Source organism: Drosophila simulans, chromosome 2L (assembly GCF_016746395.2).
Source record: "Drosophila simulans strain w501 chromosome 2L, Prin_Dsim_3.1, whole genome shotgun sequence".
Taxonomy (NCBI): domain Eukaryota; kingdom Metazoa; phylum Arthropoda; class Insecta; order Diptera; family Drosophilidae; genus Drosophila; species Drosophila simulans.
This window is the reverse complement of record NC_052520.2, coordinates 3,239,933-3,260,117: the sequence shown is the minus strand read 5'-3', so window position 1 is coordinate 3,260,117 and position 20,185 is coordinate 3,239,933. Positions and strand designations below refer to the sequence as shown.

General features: G+C 40.6%; 1 protein-coding gene and 1 non-coding gene across 2 annotated transcripts; both read right to left on the bottom strand.

The window, feature by feature from the left end:
• Positions 1–3,701: 3,701 nt before the first annotated feature.
• LOC6730840 (transcription initiation factor TFIID subunit 3) lies at positions 3,702–5,578 on the bottom strand. The gene is made up of 3 exons (XM_002077968.4): positions 5,422–5,578; positions 5,293–5,366; positions 3,702–5,235 (listed from the first exon to the last, which is right to left on the bottom strand). The coding sequence occupies exons 1-3, from the start codon at positions 5,452–5,454 to the stop codon at positions 3,717–3,719; spliced, it is 1,626 nt and encodes a 541-aa protein (XP_002078004.1). The 5' UTR covers positions 5,455–5,578; the 3' UTR covers positions 3,702–3,716.
• A 2,216-nt stretch (positions 5,579–7,794) lies between these two features.
• Trnam-cau lies at positions 7,795–7,866 on the bottom strand. The gene has a single exon. It is a non-coding gene; the product is annotated as a tRNA-Met (tRNA).
• Between the last annotated feature and the right edge of the window lie 12,319 nt (positions 7,867–20,185).

Sequence of the window (20,185 nt, the reverse complement as noted above, 5' to 3'; positions counted from 1 at the left end):
TTGATGTGTGCGGGTTATTTTAGGCAAAGGACCTTCGAGCGGAAACATTAAGGTAAATAAAAAGGTATCGAACCATGAAGCTGATGAATTGGCGCATTTAAATTATGTATTTATGGGGAAATCGGAAAAATTGCTATTCAGGTGGCTTACACAGCGATAATAAACGGGCAATTCGGGGTTAACAAATCGAGTGATGTATGCCTTTATCACGTCCTTCCGCTGAACACGTGATTGGAATACCAACAGAAAGTCCAAAGCCAAACAATCAATTTATTCAGTAGACTTTAAGCTACCGATACTCTGACCCGCCATTATACTTCATAATTAACATTTAAATAATAATAAACAGAAGGCAATTTGTGTTTTTAATAATATTCCGCTCACGTGCCGAGAAACTTAATGCCAACTCAAACACAGGACGAAACTCACATGTTTCACACGTGACCTACGCGTATTAAAGATGCAATTATCGAGTAAATATGAGAAACGATGCCAGCAACGAAAAATAAATATCGTCTTAAACAATATTTGCATGGAAAGAATACAGCGAAATTTTAATAATTTTCCATTTCAATGGAGTGGTACTTTTAAGATGTTTATTTTAAGATTTCACTAAAGAATGGTCGGATATGTGAGTTTAAATATTTGCAACAATTTTAAAAATACCTTAATTAGAACACATTCGCCACTTTCAGCAGACACGTGATAATCGCTGGCAAAAGAGTATAAAACGAGCAAAAGGTGAACTGAGGAAACTAATTAGAGTACTGTGAAGCGAATTGAAACGGCGCAACATTCTGCATTATAATTTAATCTAGAGTGTAAATAACTCCACAGGCTACCGACTCTAGTTCAAGTTCAAGACGAAACAACTCCATTACATTGGGATTGCGTGGGGCGGGGGCAATGTCAACAGACTGCCACGATTGTCAACATTAATAAATCAGCTGGGAAAAATTGCAGTCGATGGCGCTTTTTATGATGCCATCACCAACGCGCCGACTATTCCAGATGTCAACCACTGCCCCCCAGCCGGAAAATAGAAAATGGAATCGGGAAAAGAGCACGAGCGAAGGACTTGTAAATGAAAATGACGCGGAAGCGCTAAGGACAATGACGGACGTCGACGTCGACGTCTAGGATGACGAGTTTTCAGTTTTCAGTTTGAAGCTGATGGCCTCCCAGGCGCCTTTTCCCGCCGGAAATGACATTGCCATGGAGTTGACACCGCCAGCGGAAGCGGAAATTTAAAAACAGGGCAAATGGGCCAGCAAAGCGGGCAAACAACCGAGGAATGCTAATCAAGATGGGAAGTGGGGAAAGGACTCTCAAATTATCGAGTTATAACCAGGAGCCCAGCTTCATCATCGCTGTCGTAAATGTACTCTTAAATTTTAGTTAATTATTAATTATATATTCGCTTGAATGGATAACACCCTTTTTTGAAGAAGTTCGTTCTCCATGACTTGTTAAACTTCTGGTAGCGCAAGTAGTACAATGTCTATTCTGGCCATCTCAACTTCATATGGGGCCAAAACTTTATCCAGTGGTTGCTGGCAAAATCAAGTTTTGAGAGGGCGAGGAGTTTTTATTTGTTCGATTTGAAAATGAATTTCCAGTTCCGCCAAGTTATTTGAAGCCAAGAAGTTTGTAGCCGGATATTGTTGCCTAAAGTTGCAGCTCGCCAGCTAAAAGCTGATGAAAACTTGCATATACGCAGTGGAAATCTATCAAAATTGCATGAAATCAATTGGCAAGAAATTTAGATACAACTGCAACTGAAAGCCTGACAAGAAAATGTGAGTTCTCTAAGAGCATTCAAGCTGCAACAGAAACCCAGCCAGTAAATAGAAATAAACCCATTCACTCCCCATCAAATGAAACCTAAGAGGAACGAGCATCACGTAGATCGAGAGCATTTTTCTTGTCTTGAGGACAGAGACTGAAACAAGACGTGTTTCTGGTGGCAAATCCTTTGCGGCTCCCCTGTTTTCCCTCCTTTTGCACCCCAAACACGTAAGCCACGCACACGGATGGCCAAAGACATTAGGACGACACAATTAACCTTTTTAAAGGAGGATGTCAACAGTTGGTGACGGGTTGTGGTGTCATGGGGTTGGTTTGGAGCTTAAAGGGCGTCGAAACAAACCTTGTGTAATAATTTAATTTCCATAATGTTCAAGGAAACTAGTGAACGAACTGACTTACAATAAATAAACATATAAACTTCAAATATTTGTATAATGCCCACCTTGATGGAAATTGGAAGATTTAAGGTTAATGAAATGAGCACTGTCTTGGGAAATTTAATCTCAACGTTTAATTTTTTTGCAAGCACAGTAAGGCAAGTATTTTAAAATTGTAATAAGCCACCAAGGACACCTTGAGGCGCTTTCAATTTGTCCTCAACGACGTGCACGAGGAACTCCCATTCAATCTGGCCACAAAGCAAGCACATGGGACAATTTCCCCACCCGGAAAGCATACAAGACTCTCTTGAGGGGGTAACGTAATATTTTTTGTTGAGTAGAAAATTAAACAGAAGCAGACGAGCAGAAGAAGAGCAGAAGAAGACGACTGACATATCATATTGCAATGCGACGGTAATAAGATTACTTTAAAGATTGAAATTTGGGGAACTCAAATCGGCTTAGAAGTAGACAGGTAAAGTTTAGCACTTTGTTTTAGTCGAATCGAAAAAGTCAGCTATCAAATGTAAATGAACCGTGCAAATTGTCCCCTAATTGGACATTAAACTGCACCGAACTTTAGTTATATTTTGCAGCGGAAATTGACATCTTGCAATAAAAAATTTAGTGGCCATATCTAGTTATTGCAGTTATTTTTTATGTCCGCATTTTACGACAGTTGCCCTGCTCTCTGGGAGCTGGAAAACAATATTCAATTGCGATGCAAGAAATGCGCAGAGCTGTCAATCATTGTCACGGTTTTTTATTTCTGTGCCGTAACACATGGCGTATGAATGATTGGCGGAGTAGGTGAACTATGGATATGAGTAATGAAATAAAAGCAAATGCTGCAAATGACAATTCTAGAGTCAATAAGCCGGGGCTCAAATCCCAGCAGCCGAATAATGAAAACATATCCTTAGGACACACATAAAAGCTCACTCGTATATCAATTTTATGGGCGGAAAATAACTTTCTCAACGTGTGAAAAATCGTAAATGGTGAAAACAAATCAAAGCGCTGCCCGCAAGCCAACCGAAATAGTTCCTCTTATCTAAATATTTCCCTTTCGTTTCTGTAAGATAAATGTGGCGAGCGAGTATAGTAATAAAATATTTATACTCTCAAATGCAGAATAGAGACGCAAATGTTCGCTAAGCTTGGCTTTTTCGTTTCGGCCATTGTTCCAAACCATTGACTGATGGAAATTTGATGGAAGGTTCACATCACGTATACGCCCCAGGGGACGTGCCAAAATTGAAACTTTCGTTGGTCAACAAATGTGACACATTCGGAGATTTATTCTTTAAATGTTTCTTTGATTTTACAGCAGTTATGGGGGGAACAGATAACCGAAAAAGTAAACTGAACCCGGTGTTTAATTGTTATTTTATAAGTATATATAACATATATAATATATATAATATAATAATATATAATATAATATATATATATATATATATATATCTTATATTATATATAATAATACATATATATATATATATAATGTATATAAATTATAAATATTTAGAATGCACCCGTATATTTTTCCTTATTTAAGTCACCTGTTGCCTGACGTAGGTGCTTCTCCGATGCAAGCTTTATCATCATTCTCTTCCTGGCCAACTCGGCCTTCTCGTCTTTCGACATATTGGACACTATGCATCTAATGGCTTTGATTTTCTCATCAGTAAGTGATAGTTTTCTATATTTTTGGTAAGAGGTTGGAAGCACAGGGTTCATATTTCTAGAAGAAGTCCCCGGGCTTGCCATACGACTAACTTCAGTCGATTTTGGTTCAGAAGTTAATGGACCATCCACAGATATCGTTTGTGATCTGCGCACTCTTTTCTGGCCTGATGGGGGGGAGCTAGTGACATGTTTTATCTTAAAAGTGTTTTTTAGATTAACAGGAGTATTGGGTGCTGTTTTAGATGTATTCCTCGAATTCCTGGATGACTTGGGAGACAGAGAATAAGTTCGCTGGGAACTAGTCCTTTCTTCCTTGGCAGTCTTATGTTTAGATTTCTGTTGTGGCTCCGTTTCAGATTCAGATTCTTCAAGTAACTTCCGTGAGCTTTTAGACCTTGATGAATGAAGTTCTTCTTGGAGCTTGGGCTTTTTAGCGGCAGTTGGGGAAACATCTGGGCTACTGCTCGGACTACGATATCTCGATTTTCTTTCTTCCGACTTTGTCTTTTTAGCCTTTGTCTTGGTTTTTGTTTCTGACTCAGAAGCCTTTGACTTTTTGTTTGACTTGTGATTATTTGCTGAGTCATTGTCATTCTGAAAAATTTGATAATTATAAATACCATATTGCTTCAATTGCCTAGCCATTGCTGCATTTATTGGTGGTATTTTAGGTAAAACGCCAAATGAGGCTAGATTTATGACTGCGGTCAAGTTGTTGCACTCATCGCAACAGTAATTAGAACGGAGTCGAGCCAATCGCTGGCAACAGTCTGAAGAACAGGTGCCCTTTTTCTTGGAGTTTTCGGGAGGAACATACTTCGCAAACTCTCTAAACATGTTGCATTGTGTTCCCGTCGATACGAAGACCTTTTTAATTGTTGGTTTTGGAGCATCCCCTGTGACTTTATCCTCCGGCTTTGGGTTCTTTTCCTTCGCAGTCCGTTTTGGTTTTTGATCCACCTTTTTAGCTTCTTCTGTAGCATTTTCATATTCGACTGCTTTCTGTAACTTCGTGGATTGTCTGCGAGTTCTTGAAGCCTTTGGAGCAGGAGTGCTCGGATTGTGTACCTCTAAAGGCTCCTGGACAAACGTGGATCTCCTGCGTGGATTCTGCCTGACACCGACTGAATTGATAATCCTGGCTCTTTTTGGAGTTTTGGGGGATTTTGGAGTTTTTGGAGTTTTTGGAGTTTTTGGAACTCCTGAGGTGGATGAACTCTTCTTATAGGTGCACTTCAATAGTGGATTTTTGCGGAAGCACTCGGTGCAGTAATAGGTGTCGTGCTGTACCCCGATACTTGCGGGCAAACCGATGCAATCTCCATGGAACCACTCGTTGCAATTGTCACAGCATCTATAAAGGATCAAATACTGCGGTTAGGAGCAAGGATGAAGGACATCAGCTACCTACATCATAAATCCATTGCTGTGGCTCTGGCGACAAATGCAATACACATCCTTGGCGGATACCACAGAATCGGCTTCCTGAATATTATTATTATTATTAACGCGTATATATCTCATTGTTAAAGAAACTTACACCAGAAACGTTGCTTTTCTGAACTGGGACCATTTTTGATTTCCGAATGTCACTCACTTGAACAGAATACTTTTTTATTGTGTGCGCAATTCTATTTCAGCTTTGATTACTATGACTCGCCTACTTTTCCCATTTATCGATAAAAAAAAGTGTGACCCCCCATATCGAGCTCGGCGAAACAGAAATCACGCCAAAAAATATTTTTTATTGTATTTCGGTCGCTCAGAGCACTAAAAATTCATGCAACTTCGATGTGCTACACTCCAATTGCAACTCCATTTCCATCAGACTCTCTTTGGGGCATGAATTATTTATTTGCGAGTGTACATGGTGCAATTTTGTATTACCAGTTCACTGCCGGCGGTACATTTTCAATGAACTTGTCACGGCTACTTGCTAGCTAGGGACGAAAATTTTGTCTCTGAGGCCCTGGTTCATCTGTCATATCTGATAGTTAAGGCTAAATAAATATTATGTTCCGAACCAAAATAAACACTAAACATATCTTAAAATTGAATTGAAGATGATCAAATTGCAGCCAATTGCGATGGCTGTTGGAAAGAAGAAACTTATTTAAACACGAGATTATGTTTCTAATTAGCTGTTTCCAGAGTCGTTCTGCATTTAATTATTTCACAAATTTTGCCTGTAGTTCCTTATCGCATTTAGTTCTTGCGCAAGCAATTAATTTTCTTGTTTACCCACATGGCCAACAATTTTTGGGAGCTAATGCGGTTTTTATGCCCACCCACGTTGGCTTCTATCTGTTTCCCCCCATTTTTTTTTTTGTTTTTTGATTTTTCGAGCTCTCTCCCAGTGGAGCCATTAACGTTTTTCCATCATGTGCCTGGTTTTTGCAATTTAGATAGTTGAATTGCGCCATTGCTGCACTTGGCACAGCGCAAAAGTTTGATGGAATTTAAAATTAAATAAAATGCTCCTAAATTCCCGGTTAAGCTAACGCGCATTACTCGGCAAATTAAGCATTTATAGCACATGTGGGCTTAAAAAATCAACGAAAGACAGAAACGCTTTCAGGAAGTATTATTGGTTACCTGACACACCCAATTAGCGGACTTCCGATCGAATTAAGTTGACCCCCTTTTTCCACCGCATGTCGCATATTTCATGCCATAAACATTAACCCACTCGATTTTATGTCACAATCGCTCTGGCTTTACTTTTGCAGCGCCCCCAAAAAAAAGTGAATTGGACGTGGCACGAACAACATTTACATATGGCATTTACACTTATCAACATTATGTTTGGCGACGCCTGTTTGTGGTTATGTGCCACACATTCGGGCTAACAGTGGGTATGAATAATTGAATATTCCTCGTTTTTGCTCTCCGTTTTTTGCCAGTTGTTTGATTAATTGTGCACACGCCGCGTGTCCTCGCGCTGGGTAAAAAACGAGATGGCTTCATCATACTTTAAGGCCGGGACAGCAGATGAATACAATTGCATTTTGACCGCAGAACGACGGCTTCTGACCTAAAAAAGAAAACGATTGACAGGTGCACAAAACGAATGTTAAGGCTCAAAGGCAGCAGCACAAAACCCGTACACAATATTGTGTAAACATGGCTTGCTCAAAGCCAAAAATGGCATGTTTCGAATAGCTACTTAAATGAAAAAGTACACGGAATGAAATTGATGGATAAATGCTTTAGAAAATAGGGAATGTGAGATTTCAAAAAAATTTCTTTTGGTAATTATTTTCAATACTTGTAACTCGAACAATGAGAGACCTTAAGAAAGGGTAGATAAACTTAAGATTACGAGTAGGAAAAGCAAATACCACAACTTCGATTTGCATTTGGGTCGTAAAGGTAAATTTTGGCTGAACTTTCTGTCGGCGAATGGAAAATGCAATCGACAAGCGTTTTGGAAGGCAAGAAACTGCTTTTGTGAGCAGTCAAAAGGCAGCAATAAAATTACTTGCGTCACACAACGAGCAGGGATTTGAAATCGAATTGCAGGCAGAGATAAAAAAATGCCAGGAACACACACTCTAATATTGTACGTACATATGAGCGTGCTGGAGATTGCGGATGTAGAGTCCTGATTAGAGAATTTTGCTTTCAGCTCGATTTGCATTTGCTGGCCAATCTGCTGAAGAATGGAATTAAGGGATTTTTGGGATTCCGGCATTTCCTGCAGCGAAATTTAGATGATTTTTAAGCAGCTTGACTTCTTAAAAATACGATGTACCCCATTCATGAGATGGAAGTCAAACGTGTTCTTTAAAATTGTAGAAGAATCTAGCATTTTAACTCGTTTCAGGGCTTAGGAAGTGTATTTAAAAATACAGCTAAGCAAAGGCAAGAAAATAAAAGATAATAAATATTTAAAAACAAAAACTGAAATCACTAGCAGAGCAAGGTTTCGATCCTCGGACCTCTGGGTTATGGGCCCAGCACGCTTCCACTGCGCCACTCTGCTGCTGCAAATTACGGGCGTAAAAAACTAACAAGAGCTACGGTAAGGATCCTTAAAGCTTGCAATTAAAATCAACCCTATTTATATTTTTGGTTTAATAATCTTGTTAAGATTTTAGAGGCAAGTAAATTGGGCGTATAATTAGTTCAAGTTCTCTAAGCAGATATACGACCAATTACATACAGTATTTTTGAGATCCAGTTATATAAAGTAATAAAAGCAAACTGTAATAAACTACTTTTATGTGGCCATATAATGTAAAGTTTCCATTTTTAAAGTCCTCAACTCTGAAAGTGCAGCTATAAAAATAAGTCTTCTTATGACTTAAGAAAACGGAAATGGAAATTGGCATATAAACTCTACTAGAATATACAGTCCACGATTGTAATAATTTTAAAGTAATAGATTTCGGATACATTTAATGAATGCTTATTTTAAAAATGCTTTTAGTGCGTGTTTTACAAATAAGCTCAAATTTAAGAAAAAAAACTTCTACATATAATTGTATTATTTTTTAATGATATGCCGGGACTGCGTTCGAAAGCAATAAATATAGACAATTTTGTACTGATTGCGTTGCATTTGGAAAATTAAATCATAAAAATGCAAATTAGTGCTCCCGAGGCTATAAAAGGAAATATCGTGCCTCTTGAAATAAACCATAAAAGTGAAGTGAAGGATTTGTGAATAATCTATTTCCCATAAAACGAACGTGAATCGGAAATGTTTATTGAAACAAAAAGTTACTGCCCACTTTATATATCAGTCTAATTGATTACTTTAGATATTAACTTTCCAGCTACCCAGCTGCCCACTAGCTAATCATCTTCATAATCAGTTTATTGTGTGTGGCTCATTAATTAAAAAACAAAAACTTGCGTTTTCCCCAGCCACTGAGTATGTCAACCAAAGAGTGATTGAAAAAGTTTTCCTCCTTTCTTATTTTCTTAGTTTCTTTTCAATGGAAAACTCGGTTGAGCTTTTTAGTGGTTTATAAATTTAAATGGGGCTTCAATGTGAAGCAACATAATACATCTTCAACTTTCAATATTGTGATTGGAAGCAAGGGTTACAAATTGACTCCTGCTCATAGTAATTGCTGTAACTTATGAAGATTATTTAATGGCTAGAGTTGTTGAGCCTGCAAGCCTTAAATTTTAAGTGCTCAAACCCAATCCTTTAATTGGAGGCACTAAACTAATTTAACGTGCTGTAACATTTTGTCAACGAAAAATGCATGTCAAAACCATGCTGGTTGCCAAGTTGAGGCCGTGGTAATTTCATTTTCTATTCAGACACGCACTGACATATTAAATTTCAGAGCCTGCCGCATAAGTGGGTCCTCACTTAGTTTCACTCCGAGGGCAATGAAAAAGTTTCGCCTAGAAAGTGCGGCGGTTCGTCAATGTTTCGCATGAAGGTTGTGTGTCTGACAGAGTCATTACCAGCCATATATATACACTCGGATATATGTTGGCTTACATATATGTGCGTAGTGACACATTTCAGCACACAACACACTTATGCACTTAGTCGCTGATAGTAATTTGCTCATAATTTTCAATTATAAACTTGTGGCGACAATGACTTAATTGTTGAGTGTGGCAAGCTGGTTGATGGAGCAAAATGGTTTGATCCAAGAAGAATCCATCAAGTTTGCAAGTTAGATTGGAGGGTATTTTCCCCAATAATTAGCAACAGGTTTCCCTTTTAAAAGAGACCCGTGGATCTGTGACAAGTTCCACACAATGCGTAAACAAATAAAACGATGTGTCCCCATGCAACATGTTGCAGCGAACGTGTTGCACGGTTGGGAGAGGTCTTTCGACCTTTTCCCCGGAAAAATTTCCCTTAGCGATTACATTATTATGTTAGCCGACAAATCGTTAGTGGACAGAATTAGTGTTAAACGAATGCTCTAAGCAAACGGTTCACTGGAGTTGTAGATTTTTAAAAACACCCCCTGTAGAGTGAGCGAAATACGAGAATATGATTTAATTTTTATACACTGAATATAATGCTAGTTCTTTTTTTCGATTTTACATAAGCCGCATAAATCCCTGAAATGCGCACTTTATTGCAGATTTTTTCTCCGAAAATTGGTGTGAAACAAAAGGGTTAAATGTTGTACAAGCGAAGGGAGTTTGAAAAACTTCATAAATGCGACAATCCATAATTTAAGCACACATAGTGATTTTCCAGAAGCTGCTCCTGAACTAAGGACTGCGTACTAACTTTAAGCAGTAAGGGATAAGCTTTAAATATAGATTATATAATAGTAAATGGGCCGGCAACTCGTCCTAAATTTTGAAATCTTGACAGGAAATCAAATGAATTTATTGTTTACTTATCAAATAATGAATGCAATTATCACGTAACTTATAGCCAAGGGAACGAGACTCACAAACTTAGGTAAATAATTTGAGATTTCATGTTGTTCCAGAAAAAGCGAAAACTGGAGTCAAAGCGGCTTAAAGTATCAGCCATCATCAATCTGCAGCGCTAGACAAATGGTATATTTACATTTCGATTTAGAATCGTTGCCAAAAAGCAGCTGAAAGCTTTGCAAATATTTTTAGTGTAAAGCGGAATAAAAGTGCTGAATGGCAAATATTTTGTTTAAAATCATTTTAACCCTTTAAATGAAAAAAAGTGACTGTATACAAATGTGCTACAAACCTTTAAGTCTATCAAGATATTTTGCCTTTGACAAAGCGAAAACCGCTGAACAGCGAACGGCAATTGAAATTGGCAATGGCTGAGGCTAGGGCAGAATAAAACCCCAATTGATTTAAAATCCAGCCAATAAAACTGCAACAAAAGCGAAGCAAAGTGAAAGCAAACAAGTTGCTTGCACGCCGATAAAATCAAACGAAAATGGGGGAGAAATTTTAAATAAATTCGCGACGAGGTGAGGGTTCGCTGGAAAAGCACGCGGAAAAACAATAAGAAACCGAAAGCTTCAAATATAAAATCTAAAATTGACCATAAACCCAACGGTGGCCCAGAAATGAAGATAAGCGGCGAACGCGAAAAGGAAAACACCAAATTGATATACGCTCCCTTTGTTTTTGGGTCTGTGGATGCTCCTTTTTTGCCAGGACGAGCCGTAATTTGCTGGGAGGATTCGTGGGAGATGGCAGGGCCATCATAATAATTTAAAGTGGAACTGATAATCTTTGGCAGGCTAAAGTGTCCTTGGCTGGCAGGAAAAGTCGAAAAGGTGGCTGCAAACTGGAGGCGAAAGTGCTTAAATAAAGCTGTTTTTGTTGCGTTCGCTTGGCGAGTATTTGAGCCATCTTTTGTGTTTTGGCTGCCAAAATGTTTGCCAGCATTTTCCCAGAGACAAAACTCATGTCATTCTGCTGATGTTCAAGCTGTTGGCTTTTCGGGAACAACATAAGTTTAGTTTATTATCAGTTTTATGCTAATCGATTTGAAGACACTTGACACAGCTGTCACCTCCAGTTAAAGTTGCAAATTTTAACAAATTTATATACAATGTTAAAAAGTTTCATACTAAAATAAAAATGATGACATTATTTATATGAAATAGAACTGCTGCTTACTGAATATTACGAGTATGAGCGTCGCTTGTTTTCAAATTATACAACTGGAAGAATTTAATAACCATACCGAGAGGCACAATTGTGTACCAAAACCAATTTACATGAAGCCATAACAAGCCAGCTCATAACTCAAAAATTTCAGCAATCAACAATGCCCTCATATCTATTATTTTCTTGATGCACACACAATTTCGCAGCCAAAATTCAAATGAGGAATGGTGGAACTACAAGGGGGATATTCTCACACAAATTCACAAACAATCGCACTCTAATGCATGTGGGCCTTGGTAATGCATTTACAGATGAGTCGGTAACTAAAACTGGCCGAGTTTGAATGGCAAAGAAGGCCGTCGAATAATATGGGCTAATACGGGGCATTCAGTCGCAATGTTTCACATAAAATGGGTTCGATTAAAGGCAATCAAGAAGCTGTTTTATTGGTAAGCAATTATAGTGATTTCAAATTATACTATTGAGTTTTTTAATTTTCCTGCAAACTTGTTAAATTTTTATATATTAAAGTAATATATGAATATTATTCAAAAATACCCCTATTTCAATTTTGTATTTACTCACAGATGTCCGAAAACGTACAAAAAGTCAAAAATGCCTGGAAAAACAAGCTGTGTACTGTGCACCCTTTTTATCAAGTCAAATATGCAAATGAGCTTGCCAAATGTGCTTGACTCAAGTGGGAACATATGCGAGCTCCGGTCAGTTTCTTGCCACTTTTTTGTTTCGACTGACAAATCTGATTATGTTATTTAGATTAGCCGCACAAGTCGGTTGTCAGTTGACAGTAAACCTTTTTCAGCCGCCTTCCTGCCACATGGGGCAATCATAAATTATTACGTAACATGCCACTTCTTCCAGAGGCACCAGAGTGACCCAAATTGGGTGAATTTCAGTGAGCTTTCGGCTGTCAGATCAAAAGGGGAATGGTTTCAATTGATGCTCACCTGCCTGCTTTTTGCCCGGGGCGTTGATTGCAAATCTTCAAGTGGGTTTGACAGCCACCCCCTGTTCTTGTATCCTTGTATCCTTGTATGCAGACAGGACATGAGCAGCAGAGAAGGAGACCGAGGAGCTGCTCCAAAAAAGCAGAAGACGCCGTGCAAACACGCAGGGAGCTAACAGAAAATTGGATTTTATGCTTATTTACATTTGCCGGTTGCCAGCAAAAAGAGGTTACGATGCGAATGCGTGGGGCATATCCTCCTGTTTGATATATGCACATATATTCATCCGCACCAGACTTAAAAGTGAGCCATAAAAAGTAGGCAACTTTCCGCTTTCCGTATCGGATCCATTAAAGCCAACTGTTGCTGGCCATATTCTGTGAAATTTATACGCGCTTGCATATCGATTAAACTTTCATCGCACGATGATTTTTACAATGATTTTTAAGCAGCAAGCTGTTGCCCTCGTTCACCTCGTGCCATTGTGGAAAGTGGATTTCAGTTTTTTCAAAATTAATAATAAATGTTTTTACGCGTTTCACCCAGGCGCCATGTAAAGGTACACATATCAATGGGATGAAAATGTGTTGCAGTAAGGGGATTTTCAAATTCAGTTGGGCACGCTTTTGTAAATTTCCTTCGCCTTTAGCTGCTTATAAATTACCAAAGATTTTATCGATCCGAGCAGAAGAAATGTTGCGTCACCGTGAAGGTCGTCGCAGCAGGAAAACTTATTTATCTTTGGCTCACAAATTTATACACTGCTATTGAGCAGGACCAAGTGGTCCCCTGGGTATAATAATAATGATAGCAGGCGGCCGCTCGAACGGGGCGTATGAGTAATTTATGGTAAGCAATTGACTTGTTGACATGACCGAGGGCGTATGTGTGCGCCGAGTATACGCATTTATATATGCATTCCAAGTAAAGATTGCAGATAGTCCCAGAGCACTCATAATCCTCTCAAGAAAAAAGAAGACCGTGCACAAAAGAGCCACAAATCCCTGGTAATCTTCAGCGTAATTGACATCTGATTGAAGAAGCATCTGGCTGCTTGCCAGGTCCGCTACGTGCCACCTGGCTAATCACACAGCCAGGCACGACAGGTGTGGATAGAGATGTGGAGATGTGGCGCTCCGGAGGAGCGGCGCCCACGAACAGGTGATGAGCTCGTGGCGGCCGGGTGCGGCAACTGAAATCCACGTGAAAGCCAACACCTTGTCACCCGGCGACACCGCGCACAAAAACCATGGCTGCCACCCAATCCCACACCTCTTATCCACACATCAAAAGGACTCGGACGTGACATGTGCTTATATAACTCCTGACGACCCAAATATCGGGCAACGCAGATGAAAAACGACCGCGGTCAGCGGGATCATTGAGTTCCACAGATAAAAGCTAAAGAATCTGACGGATGCTGCACAGCAGGATATATTTCACAGGCCTACAGAATTACAAAACAATTAACTACCTGGGGACTATCCGTTTGCATTTCTCTTAATACTTATTCCATTCTGATTTTGCTTTTATGATTTCTTTGCTATTTGTCCATTTCTCTTGCCTCGAGATTTAGGCCAGTACTACTGTGCTCCATATTTGACGTACCCAATTCTATTGAATGCCTAGGTAAACTCTGAGTTTCTCCCTTAACCGGTCGTTCTCTATTGATTAGCCGGAATTCTCGGGGCTGGGACCAAAACAAATGCCACGTCCTCCAAGTGGCTGGCCAACAATGACGGCAACACACACGAATAACAAAGCAATCTATGGGCGAGTGGAGGGCAGCTCTAGTTGGTGTTGCAGTCGCCCACGAAGGAAGTCCTTGGGCAGCAGGCAGTGTTTGTGTTTCCCTCGCATTCAGGCCGGAAGTGGCTCGTGGACATTCAGAGCAGTGCCAAGAACATGAACGCCGCCAATGTTGCAACATGGGCCCGCATCTATATCTATTCCCCCAAGCGGCTTTCACGCCCGGACTCCCAGTGACCCCCATGTCTTGCCACCGACGATGATGATGTCGATGTCTCAGTTGCCTGCAATAATGCCACAGATTTCCTATCAGACGTTTGCATTACGCTGGACTTGACCCTCCTACCCGGGATTGTTGCCTATTTAAGGCGATTTCCTGCTGCCATCATCCGCTGCGGAGTTTTTCACGGACATGTTGGCACGTTCTTGTACACAGTATATTATCACTTAATTACAGAGGTCCACAAAGGACTCTGGGTGCCTTGCATTCCAAATACTAAAATTCTAAATAAATATATGGGTATTTTATAGCTCTTGCAGAAGGTGTTCGGTCCTAAAGTTATTTGGGGTACTATGGGTACCTTTACCAACTTGCGCTTACCAAGATGGGTCACTACTTTTATGGTTTGATAACTTTTCCACAACTGGAACGAATGGGTGCATTACATTTAGTATTGCTAACGAGAATGCTCGTTGAAAATCAAGGGATTTTCCGATGGCCAACTAACACGCCTTTTTGGAATGCACACGAAAAGCCGTAAATCTGCGAGTCGCATTGAACCAGATGCATTAGGCTGCATAAATATCTGCTGATGCGGACATAATTTCAGTCATGGGCTGCACTAAGTACTCGCACTGACTGTGCATATATTGCTGTCAAACACTTTCGGCTTTTGGCTTCCGACCGAATACGCTTTTCCAGCTTTTCCGGCTTTTCCGGCCCTCCGGCCTGGCCGCGCCCCTTATCTGCGAATGCGAAATTTGGCCATAAAGGGAAAATGCAGCCGAGGCACGCGGATGCCTTTGAATGCTGTCTTCTTGCACACAAAAGAGCGGATGATGAAATTTTATTGTTTTAGCTGGTTGTCATGTTACGCAGAGATAACAAATTCGTTTACGATAATTCCAGTTAGTTTACAGCCAGGACATTCGAACGAAAGCATATCCTTTGTCTGACTGCAGATCGTTAGTGAGTTTTATGCCATCCTTTGGCAAACTGCAATCGAGAAGCCCTGATTGCACCACCACACTATCCAAGGCTTAAAGCTTGATATCCCCTACATCGAACTTAAATTCCGGCCGAGTTGTGTCTGCGACAATTGCTCACAAATTATACAAACATTTCGCTGCCTTTCACGTAGTTTGGCCATAAAATTTCAGTCAATTTAATTTCCAGCATTTGTTTTACATACATATTTATGTGGAGGCACGTGCCAGAACGTCCAGAACGCCTGTCTGTCTGCTCCACACTTTTGCTTTTGCTTGTCAGCCGCCGAAGGACGAGGGTAAGAAGTCCTTGTTTGGGGGCGCAGCCAGTCAAGGGCGGCTCCAGCTCGGGAATTTTCAGTCATGTTTTTTAGTGCTGAAATTAAAGCAAACATGGGCGACCCATGTTGGGAATCGTAAGCAGAGGAAAATGGATATTTTCACAGTCAATGCACTGTCAAATAAATTATGTGTCTTAAAATATATATTAATAGTTTCGCAATTCCCGTTGAATTGACACTAAGCTTTTCAATGGCGCTGCTTCTTTTAAACTGAAAATATCCCTAAATATAGGTTTTAATATTTCTTTGATTCGAACATTGCCTGACTGTTGGTGCAATCATGAAGCCGGAAGTTAGTTAGCCAACATTGGAGTTTATAAAATTACACATTGTTGACAGTGCGAACAAAGATGGCAGAAAAAGTCGTCGGAAGCGCGTGACTCGACTGGAAACTTGGCAGCAAACTAACCAACAGTTCTCGGCTAATATGCAAAAGTCACACGACCCAGTCGGTGGTCACGTACTAGGTCTATATTTAATGTGTGTGTGTATGTACATACATATATCGCTGCATGCTATATGCCATGTTTAACTCGGGAATCGCGCATGAATGAAGCCTGCTGCAATCGTAACCTCACCTGGCGGATGTGGAAGTGGCGATGGAAGGGGAAGAGGAAGTGGAAGTGGAGGTTGGGGTCCAGTTGGAGGCAAAATAAATTGTTGTTGAAATGAGAAATGCGGCTGCTGTTTGTTTTGTTAATGAAGTCGCTTGTGGCCCTTCAACTGCATGTTCTTTTGTTTGATTTCGAGAGAAGTTTCGGAAATTATTTGCTTAAACAACAAGGCATGTACATATAACTTTTGGTTTTACGAATGGAGCTGAAAGGCAGGGAGAATGCCTCAAGCTCTGAGGCGATTTTACCTGAAACATTAGCATTTATACAGACTTATATATATAGAAGTACCAAATCCATTAAACTTTTATAGAGTTAACAGTCACGTACTTTATTGCCCAGATTTTTCAGCTGTCCCATACTTGTTATATGTAATTTTCCTTTAAATTAATTGAACGATGTTAGAAGAATGCATTAAAATGTATCCTTCATCTGGACAAAGTGCCGTTTTTTCCCATGCCACGCAATTAAGTGATTAAGAAAGTGCAGTGAAAGCAGCTGCAATTTAATCACTTAACTTAACACTTTGATTCACCTTTGCACCACTCCGGCATTATTTCAGTCGCAGACTTGACTCCTTTTCGCCTGCCTCCAAACAGCTGTCGCTAATTGAAACAAATGAAATAATGAAGGCAATAAAACAACCAACTTTGACTCGAATTGTTCATAAAACACCATGGCAAAGTTGCCCGGTCTTCGCATTCAACAATTCATTTCCGCTCCGTTGGCCGCCAGTGCAGAACTGAAAATGAAACCCAAACCCGGAGCCAAACTCAGCCGCTTCCCTTCGGGGTCCTGCAGCCAGGATCCTGGTTTCTGGGTCCTGGATCCTGGGTACCGAGTCCTTGGTCGTGGCGTACTTCTGCGGCCTGTTGTAAAGTATGCCCGGAGCCATAAAGCTCACAGCACGAGCCCTCCACTCGTACTCGCATATTTTTTCTGTTTTTTGTTTCATTATTGTCTTCGTTTTTAGCATAATTAAAAGCAATTTAGTGTAGCGCCGCCACTCCAGGACGAGCACATGGGACCACTTGTTGTTGCTGGCGGAGATGGAGTTCGCAAGATGGGTCCACGTTCCGGGTTCCATCAGGTTTTGGCCCTGAAACGTCTGAAGAATTAGTCATTCGTGTTGGTCTTCGAGGGGCTGGGGGCTCTCCATTAATTAACAGGGGTCCTTCTAAGCATAGAAAATTAAAATGCAAGAATATATTTTCATTACTAGAAACGTAAATGTTCTTGGCTGTAAATCTAGCCCTAATTAAGCATTAGTTCAAAGCATTCTGTAAATTATCATGTTCCTACCACACCAGAATATACATAAGCAACATAATTTGCAACACAAATTAATAGGAATCATACAAAACCCATTAGGTGCACCCACATAAATTGATCATATTTCATGCTATCTAATGGCAATGAACTATTCCAAATAAACAATTAAAGGGAAGCAAACAAACGCAATTTAAGGGAAAATTATTTAATAGTCCGAGCAGCAACAAACTTGCAAAATAATCTAGCCGAGTGTCGTAAATTCTGACAGGCGTTTGCATAATGCCACACTTTACGACAATTTTATGCATTTAATTTAAAGCGAATGACATGGCTGCTCCCTGGTCGGATTTTCACCAAAGACCTTATCAATTGTTGGCCTACAAATGTTTATGCAGTTTGCCAGTGAGGGGGGAATTTGGGTTTAACTAATTTGCAGGTGTGCAGATGACATTTCAATTGTGCCTCGAGCCTTAAGGGGCTAACCCTTGGGCTTGGGCTTTCGAGCTGAGCAAATACTACGGCCTGGCATCCATAATTGTGCAACAACCGAGAGTCGTTGACTGGAATGAGGCCTGGGATATTTGCTTAAATGTCGCAATATCCTGCGCCACTCCAGCTGCATCCTGCTGCAACCGGCTCATCCGCCCCAGGGATCTGGGCAATGCGTGCCAGCTCCGCAGATGAATTAAAAAGGCTGCAGCCCACAAACGCCTCCTGTCCTGACTATTAAAAATGAATATTCCGAGGTGGGTGGAGGGGGGTGTTAAATCGGGAGGAGCCCAGCCAGACGACAACGGGCGGTGCTTAACCATTGTCTAAGCACTGCAGGCAGAAATGTCAGGAAACGGGTGCAGAAAGCATTTGCGATGGCAACAGAATGACGCCCCGAGTGTTTACACCAATTCATTGGACCGCCTCCGCAAAACAAAGGAGCTGCAAAAAAGTGAAGTCGGGAGGGGTGAAAAAATATAAAATAAAAAGTAGACAGGATGCGTTTGATGCCGGGGCTAAATGATTTTGGCCTGAAATACTTTAAAAGCTGATCCGAGAAAAACCCATGGACAATGGAATGTCAACAGGATATCTCTCGAGGGGCCGAAGGATGACAGTGCGACAGTATGACAGTGTACCTGACAGTTCGACAGGCGATGGGCCATCCTGCGGTCAGGCCGGAGTCCCTCGTCCTGGGAACGGGATGAGCATGGCTACCAGTTGTGGCCACATTTATTTACCTTCTTCTAGCCGACGGGATTTGGCCACACTGTGCAAATATGTGAGTTCATTGTGGCGTTGGGCTATCGTCGGGATGTCCCACCTGTCAGGAGGTCGGCGAAGCCCCCGGCTGGTGAGGCAATTTTACAGCAGTTGATTGCAGCAACTATACGGCTCCGGGGCCCGGCTGATTCGCCTTTGATGTTTCGCCCTGGGCAGGTAAATAGAGCATCAAGTGCCCGATATGAGGGTGCTCTCATCCGAGCCATTCGTACAGATTGTTGACCGGTTCCATTAGTTGGGGCAGTAATTCTGCCGGAAAAATTGCAGCAAACGGGAGGGGTTAAGAAATATTGAAGGGTCTGTGGGTATATACTTTCAAAATAAACCGATAAAAGATAGTCCAAGCAGTGCATTTTAAAAGGGGTCCACTCTACTACTTGCTTTTGGCAGCATACTTACGGGCGGTTGTAAATAAATGAGAAACTATTAATTGGAAAAAATATTTACTTTACATTAAGTTAACCTACGTATTTCTGCCATTTGGAAGTTTTAAAGCAAACTATGTGGGACACAGCAAATTGGTTACTTGTGTTAGTGCTTGTCACAGATGCTTTTCATATCAGCCGACGAACCACCAAACCACCATAAATACTCCTCCACTTTCGTCCTGTGATAAAAGTTGGTCCTCGCCAGCGTATGTGTGCGTGCTCTCCGGCTTATACAGATGAGGTTGGTCGCCGGAATAAAAAAGGATTTCGACCGCCAAACTGATAAATTTTCAAATTTGCATGCTAATGAATACCGCGGATCTGCGTAGCTCTGCCAAACTTTTCAACTTATGCGTTTGCTACTCTGGCGCAGAATATTTTGGCGAGTGTTCAGGTTTATGCCAGCACAGTGGGTGGCTTATGCATATAGCATATATATATATATATATACACACATATGTACATATACAAACTGAATGAAAGGTGGCGACACAACATCCCGTGGCGAGCAAACCGAAATGGATTTTGTTCAACACTTTACAATAGACATGCACACGGCGGAAGTTTAACCGCCCGGTAAACGGGAGCTTTGTTTTGAATACTCGAATAGTTAGCTGAAATATTTTAGAAACTTCGCTTTTGCGGGGCAAAACATAATAACTCCGTGAATTATAGACAAAGTATTATGAAAACTTTTTGATCGGGATTATAATTATTCCCTAATTTGTCGCAGTTGATTGTAACATTATAACACCCGTGATTGTGTGGTTCAAAAGCAATACTTTGCTTACAGCACAGAAATGGCGATAGATACGAATTTACCACAATTTCTTCTCTAGTTTTTCCTTTTTTTAGCATTTTCTCTATGCCACTGTTATTTGGGTGATTTTTCTTTTGATTCTGCTGCAT